This window comes from Astatotilapia calliptera, chromosome 16, assembly GCF_900246225.1.
Source record: "Astatotilapia calliptera chromosome 16, fAstCal1.2, whole genome shotgun sequence".
In the NCBI taxonomy this organism is placed as follows: domain Eukaryota; kingdom Metazoa; phylum Chordata; class Actinopteri; order Cichliformes; family Cichlidae; genus Astatotilapia; species Astatotilapia calliptera.
In genome coordinates this window covers 26046896-26067098 of record NC_039317.1, presented here as the reverse complement: position 1 = coordinate 26067098, position 20203 = coordinate 26046896, and the positions used below count along the sequence as shown (strand labels likewise).

General features: G+C 39.5%; 1 protein-coding gene across 1 annotated transcript in view; it reads right to left on the bottom strand.

Annotated features, from left to right (window-relative positions):
- The window catches only part of LOC113007599 (thrombospondin type-1 domain-containing protein 7A-like), a 48406-nt gene extending 28919 nt beyond the window's left edge, over positions 1–19487 (bottom strand). The window contains exons 1-3 of the mRNA XM_026144313.1: positions 19300–19487; positions 5293–5559; positions 4595–4773 (exon numbers count right to left, since the gene is read on the bottom strand). Of these exons, the coding sequence (XP_026000098.1) occupies positions 4595–4773; positions 5293–5559; positions 19300–19453 (600 nt within the window). The 5' untranslated portion in view covers positions 19454–19487. The remainder of the gene's footprint in view (positions 1–4594; positions 4774–5292; positions 5560–19299) is intronic.
- Positions 19488–20203: the final 716 nt, after the last annotated feature.

The window sequence follows — 20203 nt, the reverse complement described above, 5'->3', positions numbered from 1 at the left end:
TGTGGCTGCAATATGACAAGCTAAATAACCAGGGCTGCACATAAGTGGTCCGCAGGTGCGCATTCGCTGTCAAAATAAAAAACACGCACAAGGGTTAGGGTTAAATTTAAAAACTGTACTTTTGAGTTAAAATATATATTTATAATTTTAATAAATGACAAATTAAAAAGGCATGAACATTTTTTTTGTATCGAAAAAATATCGAACCGTGACACCAAAGTACAGAACCGAACCGAACCGTGAATTTTGTGTATCGTTGCACCCCTAATATATATATATATATATATACATATATATACATACATACATACATACTGTATATATACATATATATACATACATACATACATACTGTATATATACATATATATACATACATACATACATACTGTATATATATATATATATATATATATATATATATATATATATATATATATATATATGTTGGCTATGGTTTAAAACAATAATAATACGTCAACAAAAGATTTTAGATATGTACTTCATTACAGTATACATGATATTTGGTTGGAGGCCTTTTGGCATAGATTTGGCAAGGTAGTTAAATTTTGGCAGATATTGACAGCATCTTGCAGTTGCTACAGATTTGCTGGTTTCACATTTATGATGTGATTCTCCTATTCTCCTGGTGTAGCCACTACCAGCTCCACCATCATCATTAAGTTTGCTGACGACACCGTCGTGGTGGGCCTGATCTCTGACAACAACGAGACGGCCTACCTGAAGGAGATTAGGAATCTGGAGAACTGGTGCCAGAGGAACAACCTCCTTCTAAACATCAGTAAGACAAAGGAGTTGATAGTGGACTTCAGCACTAAGCAGGAGAGGAACTACCGGACCCCCGTCATCAACGAGTGCCCAGTGGAGAGAGTGGACAGCTTCAAATACCTCGGAGTTCACATCCCGTCTTGGTCCTGTCACATCAACACTGTGGTGAAAAAGGCCCGACAGCATCTCTACCACCTCAGACGCTTGAGAGACTTCCAACTGCCCTCCAAGGTGCTCAGGAACTTTTACTCGTGCACCATAGAGAGCATCCTGGCGGGAAACATCTTAACCTGGTTCGGGAACAGCACCATGCAGGACAGAAAAGGCTCTACAGAGGGTTGTGCGATCAGCTGAGCGCACCATCCGCTCCGAGCTCCCTGACTTGCACTCAATCTACAGCAGGGGGTGCTGGACCAAGGCCAGGAAGATCGTGAAGGACCTCAGCCATCCCAACAATGGACTGTTCTCTCTGCTGAGGTCAGGAAAGCGATTCCGCTCCCTGAAGACCAACATAGAGAGACTGAGGAGGAGCTATAAATATATATTTATATTTCTTCATACATCCTTATATATTTCTATACTGTGTATTTGCGTATTGTGTATTTTGTTGTACAGTTATTTTATTTTCAACTTTAATTTATATATTTTATCTTATTCTTTCCCAGTTAAATTTACCCTTCATTCTAATTTGTTGTTGTACAGTTGTTTCATTTTTAACTTTAATTTTTATATTTTATTTTATTCCTTCCTAGTTAAATTGACCCTTTTTAATTTTCATATTTATTTCCTATCTTATTCATAGCCTTTTTTTTCTGTTTCTGTAGGTCACGAGCAATTGTGTAAGCATTTCACTGCATATCATACTGTGTATGACTGTGTATGTGACAAATAAAATTTGAATTTGAATTTGAATATTCCACCACATCCCAGAGACACTCTATTGGATTGACATCTGGTGACTCCGGAGGTCAATTGAATACAGTGAACACAAAGACATGATCCATAGCCTATGGTTTGTCAAGAAAATATCCCCCACATCATTACACCACCACCAGCAGTCTGAGGTGGATCCCTGTTTTACCGTCCAAATGCTGCAGCAAAAATTAAGACTCATTAGACCAGACAAGATCTTTCCAGTTTTCTTTTAGAAGATCTTCTTATCAGTGGTGAATTGTAGACTCAATATCCTGTTGATAGCTGCTAGCTGACAGGAGTGGCCTAGGTCTTATCCACTGGGACTGTCCGAGCAAATGACCCACCACAACTCACTTTGGGATGGGTGGGTCGATTTGGGAGATGGAATGTGTCCCATTGTGCTGGATGAGGACTAACTTGCATTATTTCAGTTAATGAGTTTTACACAGATATACTCGCTTTTTTTGGTAACCTGTAACTGAAATTATACTCAGCTACTAATACTAATGATAGAAAGATGGATATGCGCCCATGAATGTTCACATTTTGGTCTATCTCTAATTAATCTAAACATAGTTTTGCTATGATTTATATACAGTCAGTGTTACAGCTGGATCCATACATGGATAAAATCAAAAACATTGGCTAGTTGTGACTGAACAACTGCTGTTTAGGGGTGGCGTTTATCAAAGTGCAAACAAGAGTGCCGAGTTTTTAGTATTCTTCAACATGAAGTTAATTCTTTACTTACTCATTTCCCACTTGTACACCACAGCTTGGGGACTTTTTTCAGTGAGAGTGATGCATGCATTATTCATCATGATTAACTTGTTCATGGTCATTCATTTATCAGTACAAAAAAAAAAAGAAAATATATACATACATATGGGCTTGCTCATTAACAGCACACTTTTGAGTTTACTTTACAGAGCAGCTTCTGCACAGCCTTTTTGACATTGTAGCCATTATTGCTCATTATTTCCATGGTGGCTCTCTCTCTCTCGCTTTCGTTTTCCTTCTTGCTCTGGCTCTTCCTTTCTCTATCTCTCCCCCTATCTTTTGCGCTCACTCAGCCGTGTGACAAGAAGATGATTTGTGGCATGCTGTAAATTTTATAACTGTCGAGCCAATCACTTCTGGCTGGGGCTCAAGGGGAAACATCTGCTGGTAGGTGTGAGGCTAGAGTTTGGCTACAGCGATTCACAGTTCAGAGTCAGCGACAGGAGAGCAAGTGTTTGTGAAAGAGGAGAGACCAATTAGGATTGAGAATTTTCGTTGTCGTGAAATACTCCTAACAGACATTAACTACATTTTTACAAATGTAAAAATAGAGAGCAATGGACAATAGTTACTTTAGGACAAAGCAAGGATAAACCAGAGGATAAATCTTTCTTTGACATCTTGTTGAGACCATTTAGAAGTTTCCTCATTTGACATAACAGGAGGAAGCACCCTCGCAGCTCTATGCCTACAGAACTAGCACAAAGGTTAGAGTATCTCTCCACCCACACTTTGGACAGATGTACTTCACTTTAAATGTCCAATTTAGCAATGTTAACAATGAGCCCCACTCCACAGTCTGGATAAATCCATGAGGACATGGGCAACAGTGAGCTCCAATTTAAGTGTTGAGGGTTATTACAGGGCATTACAACAGGGGCCATATAGACCTTGTTAGTGGGCACTTAACCATCTGTACACAAATCTCCACTAGAACACATTAGAATATTTTTCACACAGCCATGCCTCATCTCCATACTGACCTCTACAAACTAAAGTGTCCTTTCAAGCCCATTCAAGCATAGAGGCAGCATTCATAAAACACTTCCTCTCTTTAAACCGTGACCCCACGAGAGATGTGCTGTCACAAAATATTCAGGGCTGTGCAAAAAAACCTGACTATGGAATATCAAAAGCTCCCATCTGTCCACTTCCCTCCTCTCTATTCTTTCTTTTTTTGTTACTTAATTTTCTTCCATTTTTATGTCAAGGAAAGGGCATGTCTTGCAAGGCCATTGATTTGGCGACTCAAAACACCAGACAATGAACTGATCACCCCTGAGTCCCTCTGCCTAAAGGGTAATAAACCTTGTCATTGAAATGTGAGCAGAATTCATCAAAGGTATCCTAAAAGCCTAAATGAGATGTGTCAAACACTCACATGGAAACTGCAGCATGCACCGTACAAATGTTTCCTGTATAAGATAGTGTGTGCCTGCGTACAGCAAGGAGAACACTATTAGCACTAAGACGGTATTTGTTTCCACATTTAGCATAATTCTGTGTTGCATGTACTGCAGAAGTACACGTGACTTCCATTATTTGTTATTATTAATCTCTGGCTCTCTTTCACAGTCTGTCTTTTCTTCTGTCTTCTTCCCATCACCTCCAACCAGTCAAGTAGATGGCTGCTCCTCCCTGAGCCTAGTTGTGTCGGAAGTTTCTTCCTGTTAAAAAAAGAGGTTTTCCTTCCCACTGTTGCCACGTGCTTGCTCAAAGGGGGTTGTTTAATTGTTGGTGTTTTTCTCTATTATTGTAGTGTTTTCACCTTATAAAGTGCCTGAGATGACTGTTGTTATGATTTGGACCTACATAAATAAAACAGAATTGAAAACTGTATTATCCCTGAAAATGACCAAGTCTGAGAAAAAGGAACTTAAATAAGCAGCAAAAGAGCTGATGAGCGCATTTCTGTGTGGTTTTACTGTGTCTCCTTGTGTAAATTTCTCCCTGAAATTTTTAACTGTTATTAATAAATATTAATAAAGATCAAGCAACAAGTGAATACGAATTCCACTTTGAGGACAGATTCATAACAAACAGTTACCTTTCAATATTTGCTTTTTCCTCTTGTATTGGATTCTATATACTACACTGGTGCTAGCCTTACCTGGTTCTTTAAATCCAGTTTGGGACATGGTCGTCCTCCATTGAAAGCTTTCTCTCTCAGCCACTTAGACCTGATCTTTAACCCGCTGCCACAGGATGCACTGCAGGGGGACCAAGCTGACCAGTCACTGAGCTTGCAGTCTATGGGGCAAGGGATGTGGCAAACCTCCACAATGTAGCCTGGAATTTAAATTGGCAGACAGAATGGGCAGGGATGATTCAGACTTGGTCTGCAGCTGCAGTGCAGATCACATTAATTATGTCAGACAGTCACGCTACTGGTGAGTGTTACCCCAGACCCTGGACTTACCCACCGTGAGACCGAGGGCTAATAAACTGACTAATGAGCATTTAATTCCTATGCTGTATAAGCTTTTTACAGTGTGTTAAAAAAATTGTTGTTCTCTGCGTTTGGTTTTTAGCTAGACTTACACAGCAAGGCTTCACGACACAAGGAAACGACCATATAGGACAAAGACTTACAGTTGTGTTTTAGTCACTGACATTTTTCTTTCACATTAAAAGTTAAATTGCTCATACTCTCATCAAATTTCATCATCAATTTACTATATATAGTGAAATAAATTAGAGATATAATCTATGTTGCATGTATCTAATACAATGTTGTATGTTTATGAAGGATACTCATTATTTTTAGCTAAAATGTGTAATTTGTAGGCATATCTCAATTAGTCCTACCTGACTCTGTACAGAGTGAAGGGCTAACCAGGTTCTCCTGCTGGTTAATGCAGGCAACAGCCCTGTAGCGCAGACCTTGGCCACAATCCTTCACCTCTCGATGGCTCATCCAGCCCTGTGATGATCCCAAGACCGAAGGATCAGGGAGTATGCAAGCAGACCAGTTCCCACAGGGCTGGGACAAAAACTCATCACAAGGACATGTCTCTGTCTCCTCCAGCGGGTGCAACTCCTTATTCAAGCAGGTTTCCTTTTTTTTGCTACGACCTAAGCAGAAGATGGACAAACAATGCAAAATTACTGAACTGGATGGGCAGAACATGTTTTGTAATAGGACACGAGGACAGCTTTTTTCCACATTAGATAAGAGTCTTGAGAGATGAATGTATAATAAGGTGTATTGTTTAACATAAACAGCAGTTACAGTAATTAAAAAGTGTTCATTAAATGTAACAGAATGTATTTATGTTAATAAATTTACAAAGTCAGCAGGTGAGAAAACTAAATAACCAGTGTAGCTATTAGCTGAGTGTAAATTGCTAATTTGCACCATTATAACTGTGAGACACTTACAGGCACATTGCAAGTTCGCTTGCTCTCTTAAATCCACCATCTCTACTCTTAAGAGACTTGTATTTGAGCCTTAGCTAATAAGATCACTGTTTCATTTCTTGTGGGAATCATTGCCTCCCTTTCACTGCTGACTCCGCAAGGCAGTGAATTGCTTTAGAAGCTGGCTTAAAGTTTCATTATTCTCACTCACATTTAAGCCCAAATCATAGTTATGTGCAGAAATACAGTATATTCTCTAAAGATGAACTAAGACAATGTAACCAACTGTTAAATCTGCCATCATACAATAATAGAGCATAAGGTGTTAACATGGAGTGACAGTAGCTGTGTTTTATTGTATAGTTATCAAACGCTATTATGTAGTATTTATTGAAATATATTTGTATAATACTACATTTCTTTCCTCTTACGAGTAATTCCACCACAAAATACTGCAGTCAAATGGCAGGCTTTTCCCATTATATACCACAAACTGCTGCGAGGCTGGATGTAAACCAATTTACTCAGTAGGTCATCTTTTGCGATTCTAGTCTATGTTTGTTGAGTTCCTTTAGAAGAAACACAGCCGAGGCAGTAAAAAAAACCCCGAGGCAGTAAAAAAACAAAAAACAAATAAAATCATAACCAACAAAAAACACTTATTTGTTCCCTTTGTCGTGTGACGCCCAAAAAACCTCATTGTATAATTGGTGCTGTTCGCAAATGTATTATTGCTTAATTTCTCCATTTATTTTAAACCCCTTGGGGAAATGGTGCATGCTTAGTGTCTGTGTTATGACTCTACAGCTACAGCGAAGGTTAGACTTGACTAGAATTGCTTTACCATACTACTTAGACAATATTAAAATGGACAATACAAATAAGATTATTGTTCCATTCAGCTAAAACATAATTTCTATATTTATAACCTGTTGCAGCTCATTTGTATGTAAATGCACCATCGTTGAATATAGCACATTCGTGCACTGTGTGCTACCGTGAGGAGCAGGAAGGATAAAAAGTGCTGCAGCATTGCAGTGTTCTCCCACCGAGCAGGGAACACAGAAAGATCTGTCATTTAAAAATCTCTTGAATGTGTTCTGGTAATGGGCATTTATTCCCTCTCATTCTTTTACAACCATGATTTCTCACCAGCACTTAGTGGTTGCTGTTTATTATTAATAATGATCAAAAGTGCAGAGTCTTTGATTCAAAGGGTTGACAATAGTGGAGAAATGGGTGGACAAAGCTGCACCGACACATTAGTTATATCATTAATCTGTAATGTTCTGCTCAGCTGTTACATTGCGATTAAGTGCTGTAATTGTGTTTGGAATGCCTACCTTCCTTCAGCCTGTCTCTTCTTGTTTTATATCACATAATCATTTTTATAAATTTGCCTTTTGGCAAGCTTTTTTTAATTGTACTCCAACAATTTAATTATTTATTTATTTTTTCCTTTTTTACAGCATGCTTACTTACAATCCACAGAACACAGCGCATCTTATGGGTTGCCAAGTTCTGGTACGGCTTCTTTTAATAGAGATTGTGGCACCAAAATGAGTCTAAGAAATGAAAGAGGATTTAACTGAAAACATTTTACACTATCATCCGTCTTTATCACTGGGTATTAGTACATGGGTTAAGCGATATACAGTGGATTGAGCATGAGTATTTTCACAGTTATTTAATGTTATTTAATGTTATTTAAAACAACAATAGTAATACAGTGGCTGGAAATGCCACTTTCAATATCTGGACTGGCAACAGATACAACCTGTCAAGCTGCCCAGCCCCTCAGAAGTCTACCTTATGATAGATTGTCTGCTGTGTCATATGATAACATAACACCTATAAATATCCTGCTTTCAGTGATGCATCAGTTAAAATAAAGAAATAGATTAAACAGTCCCCTCTGTTGTCACCTCTTCATGTACTCGTCAGTACTAGAGAAAAATTTAAGTTGACAAGCCCACTGCCCCCCACCCACACACCTCAAAGACTATAAAGGGACAATTCAAGCAAATGGAAGACAAAACGGTTACATATCTTTATATTTCATCTTCTTGCCATTCAAAATGAAAATAAAAATGCAATTTAGGTCATAATGAGTCCCTGACATTGTTTTGTGTGTTGCTTAATATTAATATTAATATCATTTTGTGTGTCCCTTAGGTTTGGGGTATACTGTGTGTAAAATTAATATGTTTAGGGGTTGCTGTTTTTTTTACCAGAGAATCTCCAAACTCTGTTTAATAATACATCAGATCTGCAAATGTGAATCCCTTCTGCCAGATTAAATGCACTGTTAAACTGACTATGCTGAAATTGAAAAAACACTATATTGCAATCATGTTTACCTCCACGTTAAAGTAATAATAACAATAATAACAATGATTTCTGTATAGCACAAAACCAGCATTATAAAGTGCTCCACAGAAATACAGAATAAAGGAACAAACTAATAAAAGAACAAATTGGCTGCCACTCAAGCAACTGAGTGTTTGTATTATGTAGAGACAGATACATTACTATAGCAACATTGACAGCGTATTTAGCAAAACAATGTGTGTGCTGTGACAGTATGATGATATCTGAAGACATGTTGCTAAGGTGTGTAATGTCTATCACTGCTTTCCTTTCCAGGTGATTTTAATGCTTTACAGTAAAGCCTCATAGACTTGAAGAGATACAGACATTGACCCAAAATAATTCTGGTTATATATATAAAGATGAACAGGCTCCACTGTACCTTAAAGACTACATGAAGAGAATAAATCTCTGTCAAAGTGCAAATTTACTTGAGACTGCTAGTTTTTAAAATTAGAGCCTGCCCCGAAGAGCTGCCTCTAAGTGTGGATTCAGAAAGCAGAGACCCTCTGTACTTTTTTCTAATAGCCACTTAAGTCTAATAACCTACAAAGTGTACTGAGATTACTTCAGTTTCCTGGTGTAGTATGACATGTTTACCTTATGTGCTGTTGTCTATTACACACAAATGTACTGTAATAGCACCTCCAAGCAAAAAAGGATTCCTCAAAAACTATCAGGAGACTTTTTAGTGATTAACATGATGAGTTTTTTTTCAATATATATTTATACATCAATTTTCTTTCACTCATTCAATTCAGAGTCATGGAAAAAAGAAACCTAATTTAAACGTCTTGCTTTAAAAGGAAGAAAATTCAATGTAACCTGCTGTACAAAGAACAGATGGCATTGTATTATTTGTAGGTTTATGCAGTACTGCTTTTGAGGTGGTTATTTTCTTGTTGTTTGGTTAAAATAAATCCTGTTAGTCCCACATGAATAGAACCATTCAACAATTTAATGAATTGCATTCCCCCAAGAATAAGCAAATTGCTACGTTATTGTTACAATTAAAGTAAACACCTCGTGCACTGTAAAATGAAAGCACTATAACAGAACTCCTTGACCCGAGCCAAATGGAGAGCTCACAAACACTCACAACCTGGTAAAAGAGTTGCACTGTGGTTGTACTAATCCTGCTATGCCTGTGCACCTCTGTTTATTTTGTGGATCCTGGGTGTCTTTAGCTCCCCGTGTGCCCAGTCAGTGAGCAGTCCATCTGTTTCGTAACATGATTTGATTGCAAACATTCCTTATCGAGTGTGAACCCACTGCCGTCACAGTGCAATTCACCAACAATCTGTTCAATCTATGCCACTGCTGGTGGTTGATTGAAAAGTGCCAGTGCAATATCACTTCACTGGCAACTTGACTTTGCAGGCAAATTACTAGTTAAAGATCTGCAGGCAACACAAAGAGTGCAATATCTAGCTTATTTTAATATTATGTATTTTGTATAGAGATTTTTCCTCTAAATCTTCCATATATAATGTGTCATAACCTGATGCTTCTTTAAAGCCATAATATTATGCAGAATTATCGAACAACACTGCCAAGCATTTGGATGTGAATGCATATCTTTGTATGTTCTGACACCCAACTGTTAAAGAATGATGGCTGTTCCATTGTTGAGGCTGAGCCATGCCCCCCTATTTCATCTGCACCTGTCTTTAAAAAATACATGAATTTGGCTTGTGAGATAAAGTATTTTCTTAATATTTACTGATTGGTTTATGTATATTTCAAAAGGTTGAATTGATTCATGGCTTACGTACGTTTGTTTTTTAAATGTCACCATAAACACTGAGAATATATTATATTTTTTCACACTGATTTTGACTAAAATGCTCTGACTCTTTATTCTTGATATTTTTTCAAAGCAAACCTAAGAAATAAAGTGTTTGTACAATACAATAAGAGTGCATTACAATGAATTACAAAAAATTCAATATGTGTTAAAGCTGCTATATAGCTTGACTGATAGACTTTATATTCTTACATATAATATTAACTTCCTCAAGTTGCAACACTTAAAGTGAATTATTCATGTCATCAGTCCTACAGTGGCTGAGTAACAGTTGTCATGAATGAAAAAGTCTGACTGTTCAGTTTGTTGTCTGGCTCTCTAGCGGCATAATATTAAAACTTTTGTTATGTTACCCCAGAGTGTGTAATAAATCCAACAAATTTTGTCCTTTTGAATTCCAGCCCACTTCATTAAAACATTTTACCAACACACTTCTTCGCAGTTTGAGTGGACTTTTAAAGACTTTTCAAACCCATCACTTAGCAATCAAAAATTTTACCCATTAAACATAAAAAATCAGGTCAGCTTTGCAAAGAAACTACTTCTTAACATTAAAATCATAAAAACTCACAAAGAAGAAAAAATACAAAAGAAAAATTATGGAATGAAATCAGCTTCTAGATAGCCATTGACCATCGGAGCGAGCATATTTCAATAAACGCCTGTCTAAAATGATACACAGGTTCTACTTAGAAGGCTCAGAGTCAGAGCGGTTGTGAAATGCACACTAACAATGCCGGCTAAATCATTGAAATGCAGTTAAGGGCGATCGTGGCTCAAGAGTTGGGAGTTCACCTTGTAATCGGAAGGTTGCCGGTTCGAGCCCCGGCTTGGACAGTCTCGGTCGTTGTGTCCTTGGGCAAGACACTTCACCCGTTGCCTACTGGTGGTGGTCAGAGGGCCCGGTGGCGCCAGTGTCCGGCAGCCTCGCCTCTGTCAGTGCGCCCCAGGGTGGCTGTGGCTACAATGTAGCTTGCCATCACCAGTGTGTGAATGTGTGCGTGAATGGGTGGATGACTGGATATGTAAAGCGCTTTGGGGTCCTTAGGGACTAGTAAAGCGTTATATAAATACAGGCCATTTACCATTTAAGGTCTTCAGGATACTTGCACAAACACTGCTCTCGGATAAGTGGGGGAAATAATTCACAGAAGGTAATGTTTGAATACTCATTCACCACTCATTCTCCTGGAAAATATAGCACCAGCTACTACTGAGCACTTAAAAGGAAAGTGCTTAAAAAAATGATGATTTTCTAAAAGATTTTTTTCACCCAAGTTAAATTCTGACTGATTCAGTTTACAGCGGCATAACAATAATTATTTTCCCTATTAACATTTATATTATTAAGACATTGGTGTATTTAAAACTAGAATATTATCATTCCCTAGAGTTATTTTTTATAACGGGTTCAATTTTTCAGTATTTTACTGATGTATGAAACAGACCTTCAGCATTTACTATTAAGGTGTTATTTATTCATAGACACATGAGTTAAAGATGATATGTTCAGAATGTTTTCAACAACACGCGGTAAACCAATGCTGCTAACGATAAACACTAAACAAATCTGATGCACATCTATTCACAACCAGGCAGCCAAATGGAAATGAGTAAAATGATAATGTGAGATGTCCCAAAAACACTCAGCAAAAGATAATGGTGGTGTTCAGTATGCAGTATACTGGTGGATCGTATACCATCATAGTGATAGAAACAGACATTCACACCTATTCAGCATGTGTTTAGACGTTTGGGAATTACAGCACCTGCAAGAAACCTATACTGGGTGAACATGCAAATTCCTCACAGAGAGGCATCAGCCTCCCTATGGACAGTTTTTAAAGTAACAGTTCTAACAACTGAGCCGATGCTGCCTCAATGTGGAGTGTCAAATACACTCCCATCTAATTGAAATGGATTGCTATTTTTGAAGCATGTGATATATAAAGTCAGAGGTGTAATAAATTAAATCTGCTACTTAAAACAACATGTTTGTGTCCTTTAGTATATAAGACAGAGGGCAGGGTAAGTGTTCAGAAGCTGACAGAACAGTAAACAGTGGGTATGGCTGTTCGTTTTATGCCTTTCTCCTTTCAAGCACAGCCTGTTTGTGAACATAAGTGGAATGGTACGAACTAAAATATGAAAAATAATGTATACAGAGCTTTACAAACAGCTTTTATTCTAAATAGAGAATTATACCCACCAGCCACTTCATTCATAGATAGATCTTGCTACTACTGGTTTGATCTCCCATTGTGACTTCACACCTACCTTAGTTCTATGTGGCACAGATTCAACGAGATGCTGGAGATGTTACTCAGAGATTTTGGTCCATAATGACAGTGTCACACAGTTGCTTTAGATTTGTCAGCTGCACATCCCTGATGGGAATCTCCCATTCCATTACATCCCAAACATGCTCTGTCAGATCGATATCTGGAGAATGTGGAGGCCAGTGGAGTACAGGAAACTCACTGCCATGTTAGAAAAAAATCACTTTGAGATGATTTGAGCTTTGTGACATGGAGTGTTATCCCTATAGAGGAGGCATCGGTCTTTAAGGGATGGATACACAGTGGTCTTAAAGGGATGGACATGGTCAGCAACAATACCAAGGTAGGCTATGGCTTTTGAATGATGCTCAGTTGTTACCTGAGGCCCAAAGGGTGTTGGGAAAATATACCCCAGACCTTTACACATTACACCACCAGCCTGAACTGCTTATACAAGCCAGAATGGACCCATACTTTCATGTTGCTTATGCCAAATTCTGATGCTACCTATAAAAATGTTGCAGCAGAACTCATTAGACCAGGCAACATGCGGCCAATCTTCTACTGTGCAAACTTGTCAGCTACAGTATACCATGAGATTGTAGTCTTATTTTACTATTGCAGCTGACAGGAAAGGGACCTGGTGTCGTCTTCTGTTTCTGTAGTGCATCACCTTCAAGGCTTGAAGGTTGTGCATTAAAAGATGATTTTCTGCTTACTGTTGTCTTTCTGTCAGTCCAAAGCAGTCTGGCCATTCTCCTCTGATCTCTGCAATAGCAAGGGAACTGCCACTCACTGGATATGATCTCCTTTTTTGCAATCCAGAGATGGTTGTGTGGTAAAATGCCAGTAGATCATCAGTTTTTGAAATAGTCAGAATACCCCGTGTGGCAACAGCAACTATGCGACATTCAAAGTCACTTCAATAACCTTTATTCCCCAATGTGATGTTTAAACTTCAGCAGGTCGTTTTGACAATGTCAATGTGCCTAAATGCATATTTACATTAGAAATCAATAAAGTGGCTATTGAATGTATATTTACTTTTGCAAGTTTTCCACCCTGTTTAACCTGTAATGATTAGAGGTTAGTTTTTACATTGCCTTTTGTCACTTGGATCTCCATCAGTGTATTACAAGCCTAGTGTCCTGGCAGGCCCAAGTTGAAGCCGCCCAAACATGATTGTCTATGTTTGTTTGTTTGTTTAAATACAAATGTTGCAGTTGTTAAGGTAGCTAATGCATTTTATTAGTTTACTTTTAATAATATGCAATATTAAAACCTTGTAAAAGCAAACCTAGAAAGAAATGTAGGGATAAAGATAAGGTACATGTTACGAATTTTAGTTCTCTGATGATATTTGTCTACTTAAGTCCACTAAATATAGTTTACGGTGATCTAGATCATAGATACCAATATATGGTTAACCGTTTGGTGCTTCATGGCGTAAAGTACATAAAATACATTTTCCGGTTTCTCCCTCTCTCCTGCCACTCACTGAGTCTTTGTGCAGAGCTCTACATGTGCAATCCCTCTGTTCAGTTTACAGGCAAGTATAGTGCTTGCCACTGGTATATGAGGCTGGTATATGCTTCACCAGATAAAGGTACTTCAAAATACAATAGTAAAAATACATTAAAAATTTAAAAAGTTGACTAGATGGGAACAGAGAACACTGAGAACACTGAAAGCACTGGTTGCTTAGTACTCATTTCCAAATTCGACCTTGATTTTAATGTCCTTTATCCACCTGTATCCTGTCAAATATCTTCAAATGCTGAAATCATTCTGAGAAAATTATTTCACTGTCATCCAGACAAACAGACATAAAATTCTTCCCACTAGAGTAGCTGTCTCAAAGATCAGATTTTGCCATGATGAGACGCACAAACAGACAGACCCAACAACTGAAAACCATCCAAATTCTTCTGCCCTGGTACCTATAGGCATACAGACACCTTGACTATTGGATGACTGACCAATCTAATACCAACGTTAAAAAGGATAACACCGGCTGCAATGACTGTATGCTGTAGTTTACAAACTTCTTTATCCTTACACTTGGTAAAGAAAGTAGGATCATTTCCAATCAAATGTCCAGATAAATTTGGTGATAAAAAGTGATAAAGACACAAGTGAATTGAAATATTCACATGTTCTGACTGCTATGAACAGACAATTATGCTAACACACTTCCCCATGAGCTAAGCTTGATTTCATGTGGTGGATTATAAGAGCAATATAGAAGGAGACAGGACATGTTTACTGCAACCCCTCCAGCAACAGATAAAATATTAATGTAGACAAATAGTATCCTGCCTGGTCTGAAACCACAGCATGTAATTCAGATTTTGCCATCTGTACTAAAATAAGAGACTACAAGCTGTGAGGGATCAAATTTAGACGTGATATTAAACTACAGGAACTGTGTGAACTCACACTGTAACAAAGTGCTGGAAAAACACATTTGAGTTTTTACAGTATTGTACATTTCTTCATAAATACATTTAAAATGCTATATTTGTTTAGTAAATTTTAGTATCACTGAGTAATACACTGTACTGCCAAAAGTACTCACTAGTCAGCCTTAACACAATTGACATCAAATTAATCCATGGGGTTTAATTTGATGTCGGCCCAGCCTTTGCAGCTAGAACAGCTTCAACTCTTCTCGGAAGGCTTTCCACAAGGTTTAGGAGTGTGTTTATGGGAATTTTTGACCATTCATCCAGAAGTGCATTTGTGAGCCCTGATGTTGGATGAGAAAACCTGGGTGACAGTCTCTTAGGGCCACATCTCAAAGATGCTGAAGTCAGGATTCTGTGCAGGCCAGTCAGATTCTTCCACACCAAACTCATTCATCCATGTCTTTACAGACCTTGCTTTGTGCACTGGCGCACAGCAATGTTGGAACAGGAAGAGGCCATCCCCAAACTGCTCACATAAAGTTGGGAGCATAAAATTGTCCAAAATGTCTTGATATGCTGAAGCATTAATAGTTCCTTTCATTGAAGCTAAAAGGTCAGCCCAACAACCCCGTCCACCAAACTTCGCAACTGGCACAATAAAGTCAGACAAGTACCGTTCTCCTGGCAACTACCAAGCTCAGACTCATCCATCGGATTGCCAGATGGAGAAGCATTTGTCACTCCAGAGAACACATGTCTACTGCTCTATATTCCAGTGTCGGCGTGCTTTACACTATCTGACACTTTGCATTGTGTTTGGTGATGTAAGTCTTGGATGCAGCTGCTCTGCCATGGAAAGTCATTACATGAAGCTTTTTACAGACTGTTTCTTGAGGTAATATGATGGCCACATGAAGTTTGGAGGTCTGTAGTGACTCATTGTGCAGAAAGTTTGCGACATCTCTACACACCAGTATCTCTTAACCCCACTCTGTGATTTTACTTGGTGTATCACTTCATAACTGAGTTGCTGTCATTCCCATTCACTTCCACTTTGTTATAATAACAGTAATAATGGATGGTGGAATAATTAGTAGTGAGAAAATTGCACAACTGGACTTTCCAGTTCCACAGGTGGCATCCTGTCATGGTACCACACTGGAATTCACTGAGCTCCTGAGAGCAAATGTCAGCTGTTGCAAATGTTTGTAGAAACAGTCTGTGTGCCTAGATGCTTAGATGTTATACACCTGTGGCCATGGAAGTGATTGGGACATCTGAATTTGAATGGATGAGTTTTTTGGAATGTTTTTGGCAGTATAGTGTGCGTGTAGGTGTACGCTGGCAAGCTACATATATTTTGATTGCTGTCAATGTTCTAATGAGATTTTAAGCACAAACAACACACCTGTAGCAAATAAAAACTTCAGGACATCATTCATACTTATATTAAAGGCAGAAAATTTGCCACACAAGCTGAGATCTTGGCATAGTTCATTTGTTTTCATTTTTTTTCAGATTTCAAAGTTGTTCTACTCTTTTAAACTATAACTTTGTAATTAACAATTAGTTCCCCCCTCTGCTAACCCCACAGCTGCATGTGACACTATCCACTCTGCCATAGCTCGGCTACAGACTCAGCACCCGAGTGCCTTTATTGTGATCTCGGGTGACTTCAACCATGTATCACTGGACAATACACTACCAACATTCAAACAATATGTGGACTGTCCCACCAGGGGAGAGAAAACTTTAGACTTACTGTATGCTAACGTCAAGGATGCATACAGCTCCTCCTCCCTCCCCCCACTTGGTAGGTCAGATCATAACCTGATTCACCTCACCCCCCGCTATGTGCCAATTGTGAGGAGGGAACCTGTGACCACCAGGACTGTTAGGAGGTGGTCAGAGGAGGCAATAGCGGAACTACAGGGCTGTTTCGAGGTGACCGACTGGGAAACACTCTGTGAGCCTCACGCCGAGGACATCAATGGGCTTACTGAGTGTATCACAGGCTACATAACTTTCTGCACCGACTCCATTGTTCCAGCTCAGACTGTTCATTGTTACCCAAATAACAAGCCGTGGGTGACTAAGGACATCAAAGCCCTCCTCAACAACAAGAAGAGGGCTTTCAGAGGGGGCAACAAAGAGGAGGTGAGGAAGATCCAGGTGTTACTAAAGGACAAGATCAGAGAGGCTAAGGACAATTACAGGAGGAAGCTGGAGTGGAAACTCCAGCAGAACAGCATGAGAGAGGTGTGGAGGGGCATGAAGACCATCACTGGATTCAGGCCAACCAACAGCAGGGGAGCTGAGGGAGGTGAGAATAGAGCCGACGAGTTGAATCTGTTTTTCAATAGATTCGACACCACAGTGTCTGCTCCCACCCCCACAACCTCACCTGCAGTCAGCCTGGAATCCAGAGCCACACCACTGTGCCAGCCTCTCTCTTCACATGTTGCCTCCTGTGAGATTCCTGACACCCCTCCCCCACCCATCACCTTCACTCAATACCAGGTTGAGATGCAAATGAGGAGACTTCACTCAGGCAAGTCTGCTGGACCAGACGGAGTGAGTCCCCTTGTCCTCAAGACCTGTGCCCCCCAGCTGTGTGGAGTCTTTCATAAACTGTTTATGCTGAGTCTGAGTCTGCAGAGGGTCCCGGTGATGTGGAAGACATCATGCCTCGTCCCTGTACCAAAGACGCCTCGTCCCAGTGGCCCCCAGGATTACAGGCCCGTGGCACTGACCTCCCACATCATGAAGACCCTGGAAAGGCTCATCCTGGACCAGCTGCGACCCATAGTAAGACCACATCTGGATCCCCTTCAGTTCGCTTATCAGCCTCGTCTCAGAACAGAGGACGCCATCATCTACCTGCTCAATCGTGTCTACACCCATCTGGACCAGCCGGCGAGCACTGTGAGGGTCATGTTTTTTGACTTTTCCAGTGCTTTCAACACCATCAGGCCGACCCTCCTGGGTGATAAGTTAGCAGCGATGCAGGTGGATGCTTCTCTGGTGTCCTGGATTGTTGATTACCTGACAGGAAGACCACAATATGTACGTCTCCCACAGTGTGTGTCTGACAAGGTGATTAGCAACACAGGGGCACCACAGGGGACTGTCCTCTCCCCCTTCCTCTTCACCCTCTACACCACAGACTTCAGCCACTGCACAGAGACATGCCATCTTCAGAAGTTTTCTGATGACTCTGCGGTGGTTGGATGCATCAGCAGGGATGATGAGACAGAGTACCGGGCTGTGGTCGACTCCTTTGTCACGTGGTGTGAGCAGAATCATCTGCAGCTCAACGTGGCAAAGACCAAGGAACTGATCGTGGACTTCAGGAAGACCAGGAAACACTTGACCCCTGTTTCAATCCAGGGGGTCAGTGTTGACATTGTGGAGGACTATAAATACCTTGGAGTACACATTGACAATAAACTGGACTGGGCTAAAAACACCACAGCACTTTACAGGAAGGGCCAGAGTCGTCTCTATTTTTTTGAGGCGACTGAGGTCCTTCAACATCTGCCAGAAAATGCTGAGGATTTTCTATGAGTCTGTTGTGGCCAGTGCGATCCTCTATGCTGTTGCATGCTGGGGGAGCAGGCTGAGGGTCGCAGATGCCAACAGACTTAATAAACTGATCCGTAAGGCCAGCAATGTTGTGGGGATGGAGCTGGACTCCCTCAAGGTGGTGTCGGAGAGGCGGATGCTGTCCAAGATAAAGACAATGTTGGATAACACCTCCCACCCACTCCATGACATGTTGGTCAGTCACAGGAGCTCGTTCAGTGAGAGACTGAGATTACCGAAAAGCACCACTGAACGACACAGGAAATCATTCCTGCCTGTGGCCATCTCCCTGTACAACGCATCCACTTAACACACTGTTTGCTGCTACAACTACACATGTTTCTTTTCCAAATATTTATTTATAAGTGACTTATGTATGTATGTATGTATGTATGTATATATATGCATATATTGTACTATTCTTAGTTAGCGTATTGTCTGTCTTGTTAATGTTTGTTTATAATGGAGCACTGTAACAAAAAATAATTTCCCCCAGGGATCAATAAAGTATTCTGATTCTGATTCTGATTAAAATAAAAACAAAACAATAAAAAGCTGTAGAAGTTGGTCAAAAGTTGGCAGTGTTCTACTCAATTTTACAAAAGAATTTTTTTTACCATCTGCAGTAATAGAATATGAATAAATAAACAAGACTCATTAGTTTGAACTAAATGCAGAAGGACATAAAAATGTTCATTAATTTTGTAATTTAATGTAAAAGTGAAACAACATAAGTTTTTTTTTTATCTTTCACTAATATGCATTAGGTCTGAACTGGTATATTCTGACTTAAGAAAACTGCCACACGCTCAGACATTACAAAAGCTTTTATCCTCTCTGCTTTTATTTATTTCCAAATTGACTACCAGTCATATCAATAAAAATATAAAACAACAATGTGAGAATGCTTCACCTGAGAACACAATCCAATTGTTCTACCAGCAAAGATTAAACAGTTGCCTTGAAATTGCGTGTGTCTCACAATCCGTGAATAACGAGTCTTTACCTGCAAGTGAGCGCTTTCGTATTCGAGAGCTGCCACATCCAGCACATTCAGAGAACTTGGACCATGCAGTTAGAGTGCAGTCATCCTTGCAAGCCACCCGACACTCTCTGATCTGAGGGGGCAAGGGACCAGCCCATTGCAGGCACTCTGTCATATTGGCAGACTCTCCGCTCTGTCCAACACAACTGACTCCTGCAATTACAAGAATGCCATTTCAGTTATACATTGCACAAATGACAAGCCATTCTTCATCAAGCCAAAATTCAGTTGTCGCTACTGTAAAATAGTCTTCGAAAATTCCTACTATGCCTGAGAAAAGGTTCACAGTTTTATGTGAGGTTGCTTGGACTGAAGAAAGAAAATGCCTCCACAGTGTAGCCATAGTTAGAATATTCTGGTGCAGCTTTCATGTTAGCATCAAGTGAAATGGTAATTCAACCTTCAAGCTCAACACCATTATCAGACTTCTTTAGATAACTATGATTTATTGTATAAAAACAGGACATTCATAATAAAAGCTTAACATAAAAGGTTAATAGCTTTGACAGAATGATCTACATGTTTTAAAAAGAAATTATTGGAGCCTGATCAAACAGGGATAGAGACATTACAATCAGCAATATGTGCCAGGGTGTGCCATGAATTATTACATTAGCTGCATAACAAAAGCAGATGTGTTATTTTTCTTTTACTGATAGTGGGTCTAGCGCTCAGTTGAATAGAAGAAACATTTCACAGTCTAGCCTGTTACTTTCCTTTAGACATAAATAAATGAATGCAAATAAATGGAAGATGTAAGAGGTGTCTTTTTCAGAAAATGCAACAGCTGGCATCATCAAAGGTCAAGAGCAAAAGGAACAATCAATATAAGGGATAGATCAGAATGAGTTTTTAAAAAGCTGTA